We start from the raw sequence: 20,575 nt of genomic DNA, 5'->3' as shown, positions 1-20,575 counted from the left end.
TTTCCACAAAATAGATTTTTATTGTATTGGAAATTTTATAAATAAGATGACTGGTTATTCATAAACAATTGTATCCAATTAAGTTTTCTAAAGTTAGGGACATTTAAAACCTCATACTTAAGATTTGTATATATACAGGATTTTACTCTGTACTGCTATACCAATATCATTATAGACCAAAGGAGAAAAAGAAAAAGGAAAAACCACCGGGTTTCTAGTTTTCAACAGGATTTCCCATCTGGTAGATTGTCAGAGAAACAGACAGATAAGATGCTCACCATATTTTACATTCCAAGCTGCCACCAAAGACATAGCTGCAAGAGATCCCTGGCACTGCCTTCTGCAGCTACAAGTGCCAAACAGTAGAGAATTTACACAAAGCATTAAAAAAGTCAACCCTGGCAAGTTACACACCCAAGCAAGTTATTACAGACCCAGACAGTAAAGGACACAGAATTTTAAAATGCAAGAAGTCTGAATGTTTAACCATGAGACAAGTGGCATTAAAATGCTTCTGACCTCCCCTCTCAGCCAACAGCACTTATTAAGTAAGGCAAATGAACCTCTTTCTGATGAGGTCTTTGAAAAATAATCAGCAAATGTCTGGCCCTAACACAGGTGAAGGCAGTATCACCCTCAATAACACACACCACACAGTTCTTTTCTGAAGCTGTCTCAAGGGGCTGTGGACAGAGGTCAAAGGTGGCCTGCTTTCTTCCCAGTGGCCTTAAACAGACCACCTTTCTAAAGACAGTTCTCTAACATTAGGGAACAATACATGTGATTTAAAATATGAAGACCCTGTAGCATTTTAGACCTTTCAGTTCATACTTAGGGGCACTTAATACAGATAGGGCACAATCTGGAGTCCTCCAGTGAAATCACCATCTATTCAAGGCCATACAAGAACTGGGAGAGTGAGTCTCTTGGACACAGAGGCATTTCAGGTGGAGAATGACAGTGAACAGCTCTCCTGGGCTCGCCAGCAGCCTCCTGTCCCCAGGTGCCCTCCTGTGCCACATAGCACAAGCATGTTGAGGGCCTCATCAGTGTCAGCCTCCTCCTTGGGTTTCTCAGGAATCTAAATGGCTCTTCTGCACTCACTGGGAACTGTTCCAGCAGAAGTTTCGCTGAAGGTAAATCCATGTTCTTAGGTAGAAGCTTCTACCCTTTCATTTCTCTCCCGGAGTCTGTCACTGGTATTTTAACTAGCACAATAAACAGCGTGGAACTGGAATGCTGGGCTTCCAGGTCAGTGGCTGGGTCTCTCCCTGTAATATCACACACTAAAAAGCTCTCCCTGACCTCTGTAATGCGATCCTGTGGGAGAGCGAAGACTCCCGCCCTGTCAGATCCCCTGTGAACAGTGAGGTCGCACCTCAGCTGCAGCCTCATCTGGAAACTGCAGTGAAGGCAGGAGACACCAACACACAACCACCGCTGAGTGGCTGAGGACCACGTACATCACCCATGGTGTGGACAGCAGATGCTGGGCGCACAGTTTCTGCTGTGCAGATTTACAGTGTAAAACTAAACATGACAGATGCAGGCACACCACTCAGTCACAAACTTTCCAGTGAGTCCTCCACGTTAAATATTCTTTCCCTAACATTATTTTCTCTTAAAATCTATGGTGTCCCATCTCATATTCCCAGTAGTAATCCCACACAGGATCAAAAGCCCAACTAACCAGCAAAGGCACCATGCTTTCTATACAGGGATATTAGGAGGAAAAGGGAGACATGTCCATCTTGTAGACCTGTTGCTGAAAAAGAGCACAAACAATCCCAGCATCATGCTCACTGCACACAAAGGTGAAGCTCAGAACCAGACACATAAAACTACAGCAGTTGAGTACCAATCTCTAGTGGGTTGGCGGTACTGAATACTGACCGAGCTCCATGTCTTGCTGGCCTAGCGCATGCCCAGGATCTGCCTGCTCTTTAGTTGGTAGTTTTTTTCAATATCCGACAGGGCTTGAGCCCGCAGCTGGGCAGCATGAAGCCTCTTCTTCAGGTCCTTGCACTTGGACTTGGCAAGCTGGCTCTCGGAATTCTCACTCCTTGTGGCATTCTCTTTGCTTTCCCCACGGAAATGAACCTTCTTCCTCATTATTGATGATGGAAGATCAAGTTCTTTAGAAAGAAAAAGAGAGGGGTCTGTGTTACCTGAGACCAACTCTGTCATACAGGTCAAAGGTTACTGACCTACAGCTGACACCTGTGTATTATTCTCTGGACAAGCAGTCAGGAGCATAGGATGGCAGAGACCAATGCGTGCATGGATAAATGCACGTGAATACAGGTGCAGAAGATCCAGATCCAGAAGAGGGCCCTGGATCTCCTGCAGCTGGAGTTATAGGTGGTTGTGAGACACCTTAGGTGGGTGCTGGGAACTGAACTCAGGTCCTCTACAGGATCCGCATGTGCTCTTAACCACTGAAGCATCTCTCCAGCCCGTTTTTTTGTTTTGTTTTGTTTTGTTTTAGCTATGATCTTGCTATGTAGCTCAGGCTGTCCTTAACCTTATGATGTTCCTGCCTCAGCCTCCTTTATAGCTACACAGGCATGAGTTGACACCATGCCCTGAAATACACCAAATAATCAAGGACAAATGCTTTGATTTCTTAATAGTCAACTTTTCTTTTAAAGATCAATGCACTGGGGTTGTGGGAAATCAGTATTTACTCTGTTCCTGAGAACTTATGACAGGTAACCTCACTAGCACAGCTTTCTTACAGAGCACACTTACAACGATCAAACAGTTCACCCACCAAAATGTGTGTCTAAGCAACTGCAGAGACAGCTGAGCTGCAGTGAATGAGTGATGCATGTCTTACATGCACTGATAACCCCTAACTACAGATGGTGCTGGTGGGGGCTCAATTTCCCTTTGTGTGCATTTCAAGGAAATATGCTTAAATATTTACCGAGTTTACACTATGGCCACTGTGAGCAAACAAAGGCCCTTTTCTGGTAGGGGACGACAGGCCATAAGCAAGCAGGAGCTAAGTGACGTGTGCAGGGAGACGGCACAGAGGTGCAGAGAGCCAGTTGTGTGGTGCTCATGGGGAGATCAAGTGTGAGCTAGGTCCCAAGGAAGGTGGAGGGAGACCGCTGGAGGGAGAGGCAGGAGGCTGGCTCCCGTAAGTGCCCTGAGTTCTGCCGTCACTTTTTACTTCAAAGCACAAGCTGTTGCCAGCAGACCTTAGCACCAGTGCGGAAGAGGCAGCTGTCTCCCGCCACGACCAACACTGCATTGTCACACCATGGCGTCTCTAACGGATGGACCGAGAAAGGGTTTAGAGAAAGCAGTGCATCCAGCAGCAGGCAGGCTTCGCTGAGCAGACAGACGGCTTTCAAGAAGCAGCTGCCCACCGGGCTGCACTTGGCGGGACTTTACTGTCCCACTGTGCAAAAGGACATCGCATCTTGCCAATGTCCTGGGCCTGAGCTGGCATCTACTCACACCCGCTCTGTGGCTTGTTGTGGCTCTGACACACTCAGGTGTGTAACACTCAAGACTCAAGTCTGAGCTGCAGTGGCCTCTGTGGCTTTCTTTAAACACCATGATTCAAGGATGTTGTACACACCCATCTATGCACCCCATAAAATGAAACCCAGCACCTCACCCAGCTACTACCTTTGCTCAAAGACACCAGGGCAGATGTCAGCACACCCTTAGCTGAAGAGCAGTCTCCAAAGGGTCTTTTTTGGTGATGATATGAGTGTGAATGTGAAGCACACCAGTTTTTCTCCTTATTTTGTGGCTAGCCTAGAACTTGCTATGTAGACTAGGCTGGCCTCAAACTCAGTTATCTGCTTGCCTCTGCCCCCTGAAAGCTGGGAGTGAAGGTGTGTAATGTCAGAGGGTAAACTTTGGGAGGCAGGGTTCTTCCACCACATGGTCCTAGAGAGTAAATTCGGGTCACCCGCCGGGCGGTGGTGGCGCACGCCTTTAATCCCAGCACTCGGGAGGCAGAGCCAGGCGGATCTCTGTGAGTTCGAGGCCAGCCTGGGCTACCAAGTGAGTCCCAGGAAAGGCGCAAAGCTACACAGAGAAACCCTGTCTCGAAAAACCCAAAAAAAAAAAAAAAAAAAAAAATTCGGGTCACCCACTCAGCCATCTTGGAAACCCAAGTTGTATTTTCTTTTTTGTTGTTTATTTTTATTTTGTAAATTGTGTGTGTGTGTGTGTGTGTTCATGTGTGTGGGGATTGAGGGAGGGGTTATGTGCATGTGAGTACAAGGGCCTGAGGAGGCCAGAAAAGGACTTGGGTTCCCCTGGAGCCAGAGTTCCAGGCAGGGGGCTGGTTATGGGTGCTGGGACCAAACTCAAGTCCTCAGGAAGAACAGTGTAAGCTGAATAAGAATCGACTCCATAGGCTCGTATATTTGATTCTTAGTCTTAGCGGGTGGGGATACTTGGGAAGGATTGGGAGGTGTGTTGGAGGAACTCCATCTGTCACTGGGGGTGGGACTTAGGCCCACAGGATGAAGGTGCGGCTCTCAGCCTCCTCTCAGCAGCGGCACGTCTGCTGTCTGCTGCCATGCTCCCCGCTAGGATGATAATGGACTCGGCCTCGGGAGCTGCAAGCCAGCCACAATGGATGCTTCTTCTGAGTTGTCTTGGGCATGGCGTCTCTTCACAGCGGTAGAACAGTGACTGAGACAGGAAGCACTAACCCAGGCCATCTCTCTAGTCCCCTCCCCCTTTTTGTTAAGACTGGGTGAACTCACTATGGAGAACAGGTTGCTCTCAAACTCCTAGCAATTCCCCTGTCTTCCACATGATAGAATTACAGATTTTTACCACCATGCCTGTTAATCCATACCTTCTATGGTGACTGAAGTGTGCCAGTTTCAAAATACCAAGGTTTTACTTGAAAATGAAGAGAAATATAGTTTCGATAACATAACCAAAGAAAATAATATCCAGAGAAAAACTTGAAATGTATAGTTTTGAAAATGTTTACATTTCAAAAATTAAATATTTAAGTATGAACCATGTCATTTGATAAGGTGGGTGAAGCTGTCTCAGGTCTCTCACCCAGGAAATCAGTCACACCACCAACAGAATCTCATTCCCACTCCAGTACACATGCTCAGTGAAGTCACCTGACATCTGAGCCTGTAAATTAAAGCACTACAAACGCCTGACGGTCACACTGGTTGTACATGTCCACGTGGGGACAGTGTATGCAGAGCTGACGTACAGACAGACATACCTGGGCCACTAGCCAGACACAGGAACCTCTGCTCCTTCAGCAAGCTGTAGTTCTTCACCAGACTCTCGGCTCTGGCCAGTTTGTCCTCCGCTAGCCTCTCTCGAATACAAAGTTCACGTTCCTTCTCTTTAAAAAGGGAAGGAAAAAAAGAAACAAATAAGGGCCCTGGCCATAAAACCACTTACGTCTGGAATCTCCCCATTTGTCTCATCACTCTCTCTTGCTGGGCTCCAGGGAAGGTTCCTTTATCGCAGTGGTTCTCAACCTTCCTAACACTGTGACCTTTAACACAGGTCCTCATGGTGTGGTGGCCCCCAAACATAAAATTGTTTAGTTGCTACTTCATAGCTACAATTTTGCTACTGTTATAAATCATAAATTTCTGGTATGCAGGATGTGCTTTCATTATTACAAATTGAACATAACTAAAGCATAGTGATTAATCACAAAAACAATATGTAATTATATGTTGTGAAATTCTGTCTTGAAGCATGCTGTAGCATGGGTAACAGTTGTAGTATAACAATAGTAAACTATATGCCACGTTTTGTGACGGTATGTGTAAACAGCCAACGTCAGTGGAAGGTTGAGATTGCGTCTTTCTCTCCAGATCACATATTCTCGGGGCAGTCTCTGCAAGAGCACACAAAGACATCTTCCACAACAAGTCTACTTCTGTGTTTAGGACTGATAACCAGCAAGCTGGAACACCCTGTTTCACAAAGATATGTTGTCGGAAATGGAAGAAGGGTAACAGTCTCAAACAGAAAGGCTATGAACCAACACTTGATCCAGAATTGTGTAACTGACATTGTAGAGAAGTCAGTTCCTGCTGCACAGATGTTAACAAGTTCAGTGAACTCTGGAGCCACCTCGGGAACATCTTCAACGTCAACTGTGAATGGGCTTCTGGCACGTGCAAATGGGTGTCAGGGAGATTTGGAAAATACAATGAATTGTCATCCGCAAGCAGGTGCAAGTGTGTTTTGTTGTTGTTGGTTTTGGTTTTTTTGTTTGTTTGTTTTTCTGTGTAGCTTTGGAACCTGTCCTAAAACTTGCTCTGTAGACCAGGCTGGCCTTGAACTCACAGAGATTCTCCTGCCTCTGCCTCCCGAGTGCTGGGATTAAAGGCATGCACCATCAATGCCCTGTGCAAGTGTTCTTTCACAGAAATTATCACCTGGTTCAATGTCACGTTCCTCAAAGAAAGCCCCAGTAAGGTAGGCAACATATGAATTCTATTATCATCTAGTTCGTTTCTGTTTTTGCCAAAGCTAAAGTTTCATTTGGAATGATCTGATGTTTTCAGACAAATCGAGGCATGTTGCATTTGGTCCTTGCAGTACAACTTTAACTCATTCAAGATGGCAAAGATGTCAACCAAATAAGTTATTTTCTGCAATTCGTTTTCATCGCTGGAAAGTGCTTTGAACTGCAGTCTTGCTTTCTGATTAAAAACATTTTGAGTTCATCATGAAGCTCAAAAGCGCATTTTAAAAACATTTCCTCTTGCCCACCATCTCTCTTCAGCGTGAAAGAGCAGAGCTTTGTTCACAGATCCACCTTGTAGCACAGCTGAGCAAACAGTCAATCGTTTAAAGTGCTCACCTTTACAAACCGACGAATTCATGCCTTTCAGACTTCCTGTAACTCCTGCGGCACTGTCTTCACTGCTGATATTTGCCGATGAATCATACAGTGAGTTCGGATGACTCTGGTGTTCAGATGGCTTTTTCGATGTTCAGTACCAAACGCTGAATCCAGATGACACCCCAGCACAGCTGGAGCACCATCTGTGCCAACACCACAACCTTTCCCAAGAGAGCTTCCGCTCTTTCAGGAAATACATCACGTGCAATGTTGTGGATTCAAGAGGTTTGCATAAAAAGCAGCTCACCTTTAAGGCCGCCACCACCATCACTACACCTCATGTACACAGTACCTGTTACCTGATCAAGACCGTCAGCACTGCCATCCATTCTCCTGCAGTGTCCTTAGAGAGGGAAACTGCACTCAACTGTGTAACAAGTTCGTCTCAACTTCAACAATGTCTTCGGCCACTGGCAACAGTAACTCCTCAGCAACAGTGTCAGGTTTCATTTCATGGTCCTGGCAATTCCGGGTGCCTCCAAACGTGAGGCTTCAGCGGCTGCTATGTTCTGTTTGTGGTACTTGCCACCAGTATCAAGTCCATCAGCTTTGCTCCTAAAACAGTTTGTATATCTTTGCAGCAAAGCTCGAATGCTGTTATCAAAATGGCATTTTAGTTTGCTCGGCTCCGGCTGACAGAAGTTCACAACAAATAACACAGTGCAATTTCTCAATTCCTGCTGTAATTACTAAAGTAAAACCATACTGTAAAAAATCCTCATTATACTTTCTTTTCTTAACGTTCCTTTCTACACAACCATTGTCATGGGATGGTTTTCTAATGAAAACAATATATAACAACAGCTTTACTAATCCAAAAGATGATGCATGGCATAGTTCAGTCAATGCAGTACACTGGAGTTTCCTATGATTTACCATTGTGTGTTTTTACATACCAGTTACTATCACAAGGGGGCAGTATTCACGTCAACCACATCTGATCAGCATCCACGGGAAGTTCCCATGGTACAGATTTTTTTTTCTGTAGTTGATGATTTACAGTACATGATTTTACTCTTACCCAGTAATTATAATTCATAAAGCATTGGTTTATCTCCAATACTGATGTTGTCAACACAGTTGCTACTCTCTACATATATGTGACTGGTCTGCAAAAGTATATCATGACACCATCTCTATTATATACACTTGTATTTGTTCCCGGTGTCTATGATGGAGTTGGCACAATGACGTTACAACCCCAGGCACTTGTATGTGGGTGGATCCACCTGGAGACAGATGGAGGAGATTCCTAAGACCAGCAGTGCTTTCCCATAATCTTAGGCGATGCCTGTGAAAGTGCCGTGACCCCCAGGTTGAGAACCATACTCAAAAGAAAAGGGCTGAGATGTAGCTCACTGGTATTCACCAAGTCCTGGATTCAATCCCAGTTCCCCACCACTAGAAAGAAACAAAAGGTTCTAAGAGGGCCTGTACATACAAGCTTCTCTGTTCAAACCCCAGCCACACCTCCCCCATGGCACAGGCCACTGGCTCCCTTGGCCCTGGGCATGACTCACGCTCCAGACTGTCCTCTCGAGCTCTGAGTGCACGCTCTCGGTCCTGCAGCTGCATCTCCTTCAGCTTGAGCTCACTCAGCACAGGGCTGGAGGCCTGCGGCTTTGGAGGCTCGCTCAAGCGCGGGCCCCTCCTCTCCAGATGTCTCCTTTGCTCTTCCGCAACCAAGTCTGCTATCAAAGGGCTCTCCAGGATTTCCTCCACTGAAGGTCGGTGGTAATCCTGGACAAACAGGGTGGCAGGCGGGCCACACAACAGTCATCTTAAGATTAGCAGTTACATTTGGAGGATAAACAAGAAGAGACACTTCCTCTATCTAGAAACATCTGGAGAAACAAGGTTACTGGTCACTAGGTTCTGGGTCTGCAAGCTGATGCAGGTTTTTAACTCACCTGTTCTCACCCCACCCTTCTAAGGATTCTCAGGCCCTGCAGGACGCCACACACTGGGCACCACTGAGGTCTGCTGGGGGGAGTGAGACCTTTGTTTCTCTAAATACTGTTAAGGACATCCTCACCAGCCTTCAAGCCTAACACACACACACACACACACACTAGAACATCCGCCTCTCGTCCCGTGGGCCAGAAAACCTTCTGTCAGGTCACTTCCTTCTGCTGTCCCCTTCTCCCTGGTTCTGGTCTCTAATCCCAAGGGACAGGGAGAGTAATAAGGCCCCAGACCTGGTCCCTTCCCCTTCTCTCAATCTTCCCATGGACTAGCTGTCAGTTAGTGGGGCGAAAGGTGACAAGGAAAACAGGAAGTGAGGCGCGAAGGTTGTTCAAGATGTGTGTTTCCACGCCTGTGAGCTTTCACCTTGGCTAACACAATATTTAGTCAGGGAGGATGCTTCTTCAGTTCTCATCCATCTACAGCAGAACGTGCACTCCAAAGTTTACCCAATGGATTAACAGATGGTGCACACATCGCCTGGCCACCATTACCTTCAAATTGAGCATCCGAGTAATGATGTCATTTAATCCGTCAGAGTAGCGGTAGGGGATTCGCCTGAATCTCCCTTCTCTGATTTTCCCAGCTAACTCTTTCTGGTTGAAGGCTGTAAATGGAGGCCTGGGATTTAAAAATAATAAATAATTAAGAGAAAAGAGAAGGGAGAGACGAGGAGGCAAGGGAAGAAAAGGAAGTTTAAAAAATGTTAAATGAATGCAACTAACAGGAATAAAACGCTGGGCTCTGCCTGGCATTCTATTTCCCCATCTGGGACTCTTCTGTGGCTGTGCTTAGCAGTTTCTTGGTACTGCCTACATTCTGGGGGTCCGTCCCGTATGTTCTGGATATTCTGGGGCACCCTGCCTTCTACCTACTATATCCAGAAGCATGGCCAAACTGTGTCAGCGGGGAGCAAGACTCTCTTCTCCATCCTTGGAGAACCATGTTCTGGGAAGAGCTTAGATGGGAAGGAGGAGGGTGTCAAGAGCAGACCCTGCTCTCCAGACTCCTGCGGCATTCCTGCTCTGTCCCCCTGACCTATGACCTCTGCCCTGAGCGCCATGTCGGTTTCACTGGGAAACACGGATCCTTGAACAAAGCAGGACCCAGCCCCATGAGTTCCATTCTTAATTTGTAGAAGTCAGGGTGTGGTATTGTTGTTTTTAACTTGTCTTCTAAGTCAGCTTTAACAGGGCCCAGTGACAGGTGACCAACAGAGTCGGCCTGGGCTCAGATGTTGTCTCCCTACTCACATTAATGCACACAGTTCATAGAGCAGGCAACCCAGCGACCAGATGTCCGACTTCTCATTATAGGACAAGCGGCTCATTTGCTCCTAGAAGACAAGGTGAGAAGTATCAAAGTTTTTCAACCTGACAGCTGGGAGGCAGCTTAGTTAGCAGAGAGCTTGTCCGCATGCACAACGGCTGGGTTGGACCCCAAACACAAAATCAACAAGGTGTGGTGGCCCACACCTTAATCTCAGCACTTGGGAAGTAGAGGCAAGAGGGTGAGAAATTCAACGATGGGGCTGGAGAGATGTCTCAGCAGTTAGGACTGGCCGCTCCTCCAGAGGACCCAGGCTTCATTCCCAGCACCCACATGACAGCTCACTACAATCTGTAACTCCAGTTCCAGGGGATCGAACGTGCTTTGGTCTCCCCAGGCACTGTACACTTCTGGTGTACATGAATGCAATCAAAACACTTCTACACATGAAATAAAAACCTAAAAAAATTCTAAGTTATCTTCAGCTACATAACAAGTTCTAGGGTGACCCAGGGTGTGAGTTACTGTCAAAAAACAACAACAAATGGCCGGGCAGTGGTGGCACACGCCTTTAATCCCAGCAATCAGGGTGGCACAGGCAGGTGGATCTCTGTGAGTTCCGGCCAGCCTGGTCTATAGTGAGTTCAAGGACAGGCTCTAAAAGCTACACAGAGAAACCCTGTCTCAAAAAACCAAAGGAAAAAACAAAAACAAAAACCACAATAAATAAATCAATAAACTGAAAATGAAATGGAACCTCAAATTTTACTTTAAAAATGCTCACTTAAGAAGAAACAATGTTAAATTTTCTGTCTATAGTTAAAATTTTCAAAATTTCACATCCAAAGGACCAATGTAGCTTAGCCTACAGTAATAAAGACGGGGGCCTCCACTTCACCCTCAAGTGTATAATGAAATAGGGGATGAGCTTGTCCTGGCAACTTTACCACACGCAATTCATTCACTCGTCTCATTTTCACAAATACAATGCTTACTGTGGGATTGACGCGATTCAAGGCCAGCACTGGAGAGTGCTCCCCACTGCCCTCACGGGAAGTAAACACCATTTTCTTTTGTTTTGTTTAGAGACAGTGTCTCAGACTCCTGAGTTCAGACATCTGCCTCAGCCTCCAGGCAGCTGGGACTACACACAGCTGTGGGCACCAACTAGACACTCCATTTTAAAAATCAAAGGAAATGGCTGGTGGAACACAGCTATAATCCTGCACCCAAGTTAAAGGCCTGAGGATCAGGAGTTCAAGGTCATCCTCCATTAAATAGCAAGTTCAAGGCCAGCCTGGGATACATGAGAATCTGCCTCAAAGATAAACAAATCGCCAGGGGTTGGTGGCGCACGCCTTTAATCCCAGTACTTGGGAGGCAGAGCCAGGCGGATCTCTGAGTTCAAGGCCAGCCTGGTCTCCAAAGCGAGTTCCAGGAAAGGCGCAAAGCTACACAGAGAAACCCTGTCTCAAAAAACCAAAAAAAAAAAAAAAATAAAAAATAAAAAAAAATAAAAATGGCTTATTAACTCCAGCGATCTGCTGCCCTCTTCTGGCCTCCACTGGCAACACATGCTCACACACACATTTTCTAAATCAAAATAAATGAATGAATCATAGAAAAAGCTAGAGTAATCAAAACATGAATTTAGTTCACATCTTAGTAGATATAGGTACAAAAATCTAATTTAACTATTCCTTTATATTCAAATACACACATTTTTTTTTCCAGTCCACTGTTATAAACCACAGCAATAACTTCCTTAGGCTGACAACACTTCTCCCAACTTATGCCTCAGGGAAATTGAATCCATCTAGTCACAAGGGCAGGTGGGAAAAGGAGGCACAAAACAATTGTGCAGGTGTTAACTCCTTGATTTCCCTTTGTAATCAAGCTTTCTGTGTGGAATAGGACACCATGGGAAAACTGGGCTGTTCTGAAAACAAAGTCACAACTCACAAAGTTTTTTTTCTTTCTTTCTTTCTTTCTTTCTTTCTTTCTTTCTTTCTTTCTTTCTTTCTTTCTTTCTTTCTTTCTTTCTTTCTCTCTCTCTCTCTCTCTCTCTCTCTCTCTCTCTCTCTCTCTCTCTTTCTTTCTTTCTTTTTTTAGTTTTTCGAGACAGGGTTTCTCTGTATAGCTTTGCGCCTTTCCTGGAACTCACTTGGTAGCCCAGGCTGGCTTCGAACTCACAGAGATCCACCTGCCTCTGCCTCCCGAGTGCTGGGATTAAAGGCGTGCGCCACCACCGCCCGGTGCCCACAAAGTTTTATGCTGTCACCAGCTCTATTAGCATGATTATATACTAGAAGATCCTAGACATCTCTGTGGATTACTAAAGAAATCTCTGCTAGTATCTTATATTTAAACACAATGCTGTTCTTTATGGACTCAAGGTTAGCTGGTGTTCATTTATTTATTTGTTTGCTTGTTTTTGTTTTTTGAGACAGGGTCTCACTATGTAGTCTTAGCTGGCCTAGAGCCCTATGGAGACCAGGCTGGGATTAAAGGCAGGCCCTAGGATCTTGACATCTAATGACAGCTAAAAACTGTCATGCCCTTGCCTCAACAATTTCATTTTATGTTCTGCAATCCAATACTAAGAAATGAGGAACAGCTGCTCAGTGGTGGTGCACACCTTTAATCTCAGCACTCGGGAGGGAGAGGTAGGTGGACCTCTGTTAGTTTGAGACCAATCTGGTCTACAAAACTAGTTCCAGGACAGCCAGGGCTACAAAGAAAAACCTTGTCTTGGAGAAAAAAAAAAAAAAAAAAAAAAGGGCAATAATTAATAAACTCATACAAGGATATAACGATATTCACAGAAGGTGCCTTGGGATGGTGAGACATTTTGGAAGCTCACTGTAAATGCAGGCAAGGAGCCTCAAGAACAGAAATTAACACTGTAAAAACAAGATGCCCATGTGAGAAGGGCCCAAGCCTCAAACATGAGGTCACTGTGATGGTGAGCTGTGCACATGCATTTATCTCTCTGCTTCCTGCTGATACAATGTGACCAGCTGCCTCCAGTTTCTGCACTCAGGGCCCAGGAGTCTACACGTTAAAAAAAATACTCCCAGGGAGTCTGGGGTCATGTGTTCAGGATTGACACCTTAGGAAACACTGTTGTTTTCTGTCGTTGTTTGTTTGTTTTGTTTTTTTGTTTTTTGAGACAGGGTTTCTCTGTGTAGCTTTGGAGCCTGTCCTGGAACTCACTCTGTAGCCCAGGCTGGCCTCGAACCCACAGAGATCCACCTGGCTCTGCCTCCCTGAGTGCTGGGATTAAAGGCATGAGCCACCACCAGCAGGCGAAACACTGTTGCTTTTAAACACTATATATTGTAGCCCTGGAACTTAGCACATATGACCATTTTAAAAAATGAAACAAAGCCAGGGGGTGGTGGCACACACCTTTAATCCTAGCACTCGGGAGGCAGAGGCAGGTGGATCTCTGTGAGTTCGAGGCCAGCCTGGACTACCAAGTGAGTTCCAGGAAAGGCGCAAAGCTATACAGAGAAACCCTGTCTCGAAAAACAAACAAAAAAAAAAAAAAAAAAAAAAAAAAAAAAAATGAAACAAAAGCTGGGCATGGTGGCTCACACCTTTAATCCCAGCATAGGCAGGCAGATCTCTATGAGCTCGAGGCCAGCCTGGTCTACATAGTGGGATCCAGGCCAGCCAGGGCTACACAGAGAAACCCTAGGGGCTGGGACACACTGGAGAGATGGCTCAGTGGTTAGGAGCACTTGTTGCTCTTAGAGGACTTGGGTTTGATTTCCAGCCCCAACATGGCAGCTCACATCCATCCATACTCTGGTTCCAAATAATCCAGTGCTGTCTTCTGACCCCCTCGGGCACAAGGCACACATGTGTACACTTATACACATATAGGCAAAACATTCATACACATAAATAAATCCTTTTTTTAAAAAAAGCTATAGCTGAATACTGAGGAATTAAATGACCAAGCAGTCCCTTTGAAAAAAAAATCTAAGAGGGTTGAAGAGAGGCCAGTGGATAAACACTTGATGCCCTTCCAGAGGACAGAGTTCATTCCCAGCATCCATGTCAGGGAGCTCACAACCGCCTGGAACTCCAGCTTGAGTGTGAGGTGGGTGACTCCATTCCCTCTTCCAGTCTCCACCATTACCCACACACGCACACACTCACAAGACACATACATGTATACATAAGTAATAAGGTTTAAAAATATATGTTATATATAAAAGATCTTGGGTTGTAGCTCAGTGGTACAGTACTTGCCTCAAATGCCTGACAGTCTAGGTTCAATCCCTAGTACTGAGGGAAAAAAAAGAAAAAATAAAAACTTAAAACTGTATTGTAAATTCCGGGCTACTGGATTTAGCAATCCAAGCCTCGGCTCCCTTGCATCTGAATGCTTCGCCTAGGACATTAAAAAGTCTCTAGATTCTGAGATACTCACAGGAGACATGTAATAGGGTGTGCCAACAAACGTTTTTGCAAAACTCGTGTCGTGGTTTAATATTCTCGCTAGTCCAAAGTCCCCGAGCTTGACGTTGTGTCTGCTGTCCAGGAAGACGTTGGCCGGCTTCAGATCCCGATGAAGCACAGTGTGGCCACCATCAGACCTCCTGTGACACTCTTTCAGGGCCAGGGTCAACTGAGTCATCACTCGGAGGACAAACTCTTCCTCTAAGTATTGTCTGGAGCAAAAGCAATCACACATTTTATGATCCTGAATAAAATCACTGAATGCAGGATAAACTATTTCAGCTTTCAAAGTGCACAAACATGGAAGTAAATTATTATTAAATATGAAATATGGGTATTGTTTCACTAAGGATTTTCTAATGTCCCGTGCACCCACCAAACAAATACAAGAACCTTCTACTATATTATTAAGGGCTCTGTCCCTGTTCCCAACACAATGTGCTTAACAACAACAATGCTATACCCTTCCAGCTTACAGTCAAAAGTTACCACTTACCTTTCCTTGGTCCCCTTTGTAATGACACTGGCCAGGTCCCCTCCTTCACAGTATTCCATCACGATGTACAAGGTTGTGTTGGTTCTGTCGATAATACGATCATAGTAACGGACGATGTTTGGGTGTTTCAGCTCCCGAAGCAAGTTCACCTCAGACACAAGCATCTGCTTCTCCACCTCCGTCATGGAGCCATAGTCAAGTTCTTTCCACACCAGTATCTGAAACACAACGTTTCCAAGGTATAAGAATTTATTATCCTCAGAGACAACAAATGAAATGTCCAAACTTGAAAAACAACCCGCCCCCCACTACCTCACATGTCAATATATATTACAACTCAAGGTCATTATGATGGTTAATACTGTCAATTTGGCAGATCTAAAATCATCTACGAGGCAAATCTCTGGGTATGTCAGCGAGGGAGTCTAGACTGGGTTCATTCAAGTGGGAAGACCCACCCTAAATGTGGGTGGTACCAAGAAGCAGCAAGCCAGCGGAGCACACCTCTCGGCTCCCTGCGGATACAGAGTGACCAGGGGCCTCGAGTTCCTGCCACCATGCGTTCCGGCCACGATGGCCCGCACCCTCGAACCCTTCCCTTCTCAAGTGGCTTTCGTCAGGCCTTTCAGGTGAGCTGCCCTGCCCCTCCCCGGTGTAGGCGAGGCTTGCTCTTCCCACCGGACGGGCCGCGCGGCGGCGATGCCTCACCTTGCCGTCGCTCTTCCTCCGAATCTTCTGGCAGCGGCCGTAGGAGCCGGTGCCGATGCTGTGCAGCACCTCGTAGTCTTCCACCCGGGACGGCATGGCGGGTGCCCGCACCGGGATAACCGTAGCACCCCGACCCGCCCCAGGAGCCCAGGCTCAGCCCGCCGCAGGCCAACCGCGCCGTGCCGCAGCCCTGCCGCCCGGGGAACCGCGCCAACCTCCCGAGCCCGAGAGCTACCGGCCGCCCGGTCAACCGTCGCGGGCCGCGGCCTCGCCATCTATTGGTCGACGGCGAAGGTGCCTCTTAGCTCTGATTGGCTGAGGAGACATAACACTGCTAAGCATCTTGGGGAAATACGTGTCGCTAGGCAACCGCGTCGGCGTCGGTGTGGGCGTCTGGTTGCTTGATGGAGCAGGCGCCGCGCAGGAAACCCCGGGGAGCTGGGCTCGCAAAGCTTGTTGGGACTCCATGATGCCGTCCTCCGCCGCGGTCGCTGGGGTAACGGAGGTCCAGCGAGCTCTCGGTGCAGAGGCTCCCGCCTTTCGACCTTTCCACTTTGACCCTCACCCTTTCCGGTCTCCTCTGCACCTGAGCCGTGTGTGTTGAGGACTCGATGACCCTGAGGGACGTGAAGAGTGAGCCAAGAGCTTTGTATACCTCCATACACTCCTAGGGAGCAAGGATCCCTGCTCCAGCCCGGGACGGTGGCGCACGCAGGCGGGTATCTGTGATTTCGAGGCCAGCCTGGTCTGCCTAGTAAGTTCCAGGATCCAGGACCATGTACAGGGACCCTGTCTTACGCCCCACCTCCACCCCCGAGAGAGACACGGGGCGGGGAGGGGGGGGGAGGAAGAGAAGGAACCCGTGTTTCCATCTTTCTCATGAGGAAAATGGAAACTCGGCTTAACTCATTTGCTGGGGCCCAACTGCCCAGAAAAGAACTGATTAAAAAAAATTTAATGGGTATTCATAGTATTCTAATATTATTCATAATAACAGAGTTGACATGTGAGTTCTGGGCACAGTTACCATAGATTATATCTCTGAACATTAAAACGGAGAGACCTGTGCAACATGTAAGAATATCCAAAACCTAGGGGTGGAGTATGGGAGCATCCAGAACACACTGGTCACCACACAGAGACAGTAAAAGTTTACCTCTAAGCCGGGCGGTGGTGGCGCACGCCTTTAATCCCAGCACTCGGGAGGCAGAGGCAGGCGGATCTCTGTGAGTTCGAGGCCAGCCTGGACTACAAAGTGAGTTCCAGGAAAAGGCGCAAAGCTACACAGATAAACCCTGTCTCCAAAAACAAAAACAAAAACAAAAAAAAATTACCTCTAAGACATCTGCCAAGAAAAAAAATGTTAGGAAAAGTGTTCCCAAATAGCCTATGTGGGGTACTAAGTGCAGTTTCCTGACTTCAGCTCAGGCAGCCAATGAAGCAGCCCCATTTTTAACTGAGAGAGGAGAGCTTAAGGTCTCCACCCAGGGCAGCGAGAGGTTAATGTGCATTACCAGAAAGCTAATGATCTGGTGCATAAATAGGTCATTGTTCTTAAAATATCTGTTCGTAGTGTGATTGAAAAGAACCTGATGTCCTATTAATAAGAATTAGAAGCCTCCTTATGTTAAAAATAAAGAATGTATTTCATGCACTGAATTTAGTATAAGCTAATTGGAATTGTCAGCCAGGAGAACTTTTAAATTAACATTCAAGGACATCGTCTCACCTCACAGGAGTAGGATTAATTTAGATCTTCAGAAGTTATATAAGGAGCTACAAATGGCTGAGGTCATTTACATGGTGTGTGCTGTGCAGTGTGTGTGCACTGATGTTTGTGTTGAGCTCCTTGGCTAGCCTGCTTCACACCCAGCCCATCACCTTCTTTATGGACACGATGCTCTTACTCTTTGCTCCAAACCCAGCATACTGTCAGCTCCTCAACACCCCCTTAGCATCTACTATTCTGTGTGTCGGAAATTCTGCTTGTACCCCACCTCCATGCCTTACCCCTTCATGGTTACTGTCGATTGCCATCTTGACAAGAGACAAGCCTTTGGGCACACCTGCAAGGGATGGCGTAGATCAGGTTAGCCTCTGAGCATGCCTTATCTTGATTATGTTAAATTAATTGAATTGGAAGACACACCCTAAAAGTGGGCAGCAACATTCCGTTGAGTCCTTGAGTCCTTGCTTAGTCGCTGTTCTATTGCTGGGAAGAGACACCGTGACCAAGACAACCCATTAAAGAAAGGAGTTAAGCTGGGGGCTTGCTCACAGTTTCAGAAGGTGAGTTCATTGTCCTGGTGGCAGGGAGCAGGGTAGCAGGCAGGCAGGGTTGGCACTGGAGCAGTAGCTGAGAGCTTACTTGTTGAGATGACAACTGGCAGAGAGGAGGTGGGGAGAGAGGGAGACCCCCAAGCCCACCCTCAGTGACTCGCCTTCTCCAACAAGGCCACACCTCCTAATCCTTCCCAAATAGTTCTAACAAATGGGGACCAAGCATTCCAATCTGTGAGTCTATGGGGACCATTGTCATTCAAACCACCACAGTCCTGGAGTACACACACAAGGGAGAGCTAGCTAAACACGTTCATTCATCTCTCTCTGGTTCTTGACTGCAGATGCGGTAACCAGCTGCTCAGGTGCCTGCTTTCCCAGCATGATGGACTTGAACTGTGAGCCAAATAAACCCATCTTTCCCTAAGTTGCTTTTGTCCAGGCATTTTATTAAGGAAACAGGATGCCCCTCCATTGTGTTTATCCAGAGGACACAACTTGTCCCACAAGATTGAATTCCAACTTTGTCATCTCTGCTCTGAGGGGCCTCATCAAGATGTCCAGAGACCACTGTGCATGTGAATCTGTTCTAACTGGGTATTTGTGATAGTTTCCCAGATGGACCCCAAACCCTGTGGCCAGTACAAGTCCTGGAATAGAGAAGGCATAAAAAAGAAAAAAATTAACAAAGACCCAGGAAGGCTTTTTGTTGTTGTTGTTTTTTTCGAGACAGGGTTTCTCTGTGTAGTTTTGGTACCTGTCCTGGAACTCGCTCTGTAGACCAGGCTGGCCTCCAACTCACAGAGATCCTCCTGCCTCTGCCTCCAGGAATGCTTCTTATTAAGGCCTCTGCGGATATTTGTAGTGATCGCTGAAGAATTCAACCATCAAACACCCCCAGCTCTGAGGCTGAGCCTGCCTATCTTGGGGGAGCCATCCTGGGAGTCTGGAGAGAGGCCCTAGACAGGTGTGTGACAACAATAATAAAAAGGGTGGTGTCACTTTAGCATGACAGGTCCCAGCTGCGCCCATCACTTGGTGCCATCTCAAGGGAGGGATCTTTTGCACTGTGCTTTGGGCCCACAGGGCTGTTCCTGGGGGCCTGGCCTACTCAGCTGTGTTGTGTCCAGAATCAAGCTCCTGGTTTTTCTACTTTGTCTTAACTAAAGGTAGCATCTGTTAGCTCAGTTCCCTGAAGGGTCCCCAGAACCTGAGGTGCCTCGGTGCACTGACACACACGGCCCACTAGAGAGCGGTGTGCCCCCACATGATGAGGAGCGGCATCCAGCCACCTGCAGAGCCAAGACTGGCACAGGAGGATGTCAGGTCAGACATTTTGTGAGTGAATCTTGTCTTGGGGATTAGCTGGGGCAGTTTGAAATCTAGGACTACAGAAATGCTTTAAAGTTATTAGTAAAGATTTCTACAAAGAAAAATAAGGGAGCCGGGCGGTGGTGGCGCACGCCTTTAATCCCAGCACTCGGGAGGCAGAGGCAGGCGGATCTTTGTGAGTTCGAGGCCAGCCTGGGCTACCAAGTGAGTTCCAGGAAAGGCGCAAAGCTACACAGAGAAACCCTGTCTCGAAAAACCAAAAAAAAAAAAAAAAAAAAAAAAAAAAAGAAAAATAAGGGGAGAGTTTCTTTGAATGTAACAACCAGAAGCTAAAAGATTAAAGAAAAAAAAAAAAGATGGTTGAGCCAAGAGTGGTAGTGCAAGAGGTTGAGGATTCCAAGTTCAAGGCTAGCCTGGACAACATGATGATACACTGTCTCAAAAATGAAAAGTAGGTGCTCAGCCCACCTGTCCTAGGTAAGTGCAGTGCCTGCCCTCACCAAAGAGGCCTCTACAGCAAATGGAGGCCATCACAGAACACCACAACCAGACACAAAAGCAGAGATCAACAGAGCATGGGGAGGCCAGCCCCATGGATACATCTACATCACAGCTCCTTCACCTATGGCTCAGGAACATTGAAGAAGAGGGAACAGGAAGATTGTAGGAGCCAGAGGACCAGGACGTCCCCTGTGCATCAATCTCTCCTAGAAATGGCTGTGTAAAGAAGGAAAGCCCAGTGGGGGTGGTGGTGGTGGTGGTGGTGGTGGTGGTGGTGGTGGTGGTGGTGGTGGTGGTGGTGCACACCTTTAATCCCAGCACTCAAGGCAGAGGCAGATGGATCTCTGTGAGTTCAAGGCCAGCCTGGTCCACAGAGTGAGTTCCATGACAGTCAGGGCTACACAGAGGAACTCTGTCTCTGAAAAACAAAACAAAAAAAATTAAGACTAAAACATAGTATTTGCTCAGTAAATAACCCGAGGAAAGGAGTGCTGTGGGTAAGCTGCCAGTGACAGTGACGGCAGGTGCTGCGGACAGACGGAATCCTTGTCACACAAGCCGTGCAGAATGACAGGCAGCTATGGAGAGCGTGATGAGAAGAACTGGGCTGGGAGCCCTGCATGCGGTCAGAGCCTCACAGTGTTTCACAGGGAGAGTTTCAGACTTGCACACAA

The 20,575-nt window shown here is 46.8% G+C and overlaps 1 protein-coding gene and 1 long non-coding RNA gene across 2 annotated transcripts in view; one reads left to right on the top strand and one right to left on the bottom strand.

Moving 5' to 3' along the window:
• Positions 1–18,731, bottom strand: Nek2 (NIMA related kinase 2). The gene is made up of 8 exons (XM_015989711.3): positions 15,789–18,731; positions 15,081–15,298; positions 14,556–14,796; positions 10,096–10,178; positions 9,337–9,463; positions 8,398–8,617; positions 5,228–5,353; positions 1–2,135 (listed from the first exon to the last, which is right to left on the bottom strand). Exons 1-8 carry the CDS (start codon positions 15,882–15,884, stop codon positions 1,915–1,917), a joined length of 1,332 nt encoding a protein of 443 aa, XP_015845197.3. The 5' UTR covers positions 15,885–18,731; the 3' UTR covers positions 1–1,914.
• Positions 18,732–18,764: 33 nt separating this feature from the next.
• The window catches only part of LOC121826669 (uncharacterized), a 6,637-nt gene continuing 4,826 nt past the window's right edge, over positions 18,765–20,575 (top strand). The window contains exons 1-2 of the long non-coding RNA XR_013043513.1: positions 18,765–19,035; positions 19,238–19,394. This is a non-coding gene — a long non-coding RNA (uncharacterized LOC121826669). The remainder of the gene's footprint in view (positions 19,036–19,237; positions 19,395–20,575) is intronic.

The sequence above is a fragment of the Peromyscus maniculatus genome, chromosome 11, assembly GCF_049852395.1.
Source record: "Peromyscus maniculatus bairdii isolate BWxNUB_F1_BW_parent chromosome 11, HU_Pman_BW_mat_3.1, whole genome shotgun sequence".
NCBI classification, from domain to species: domain Eukaryota; kingdom Metazoa; phylum Chordata; class Mammalia; order Rodentia; family Cricetidae; genus Peromyscus; species Peromyscus maniculatus.
The sequence above is the reverse complement of the archived record's forward strand: the minus strand, read 5'-3'. Positions and strand labels throughout refer to the sequence as shown.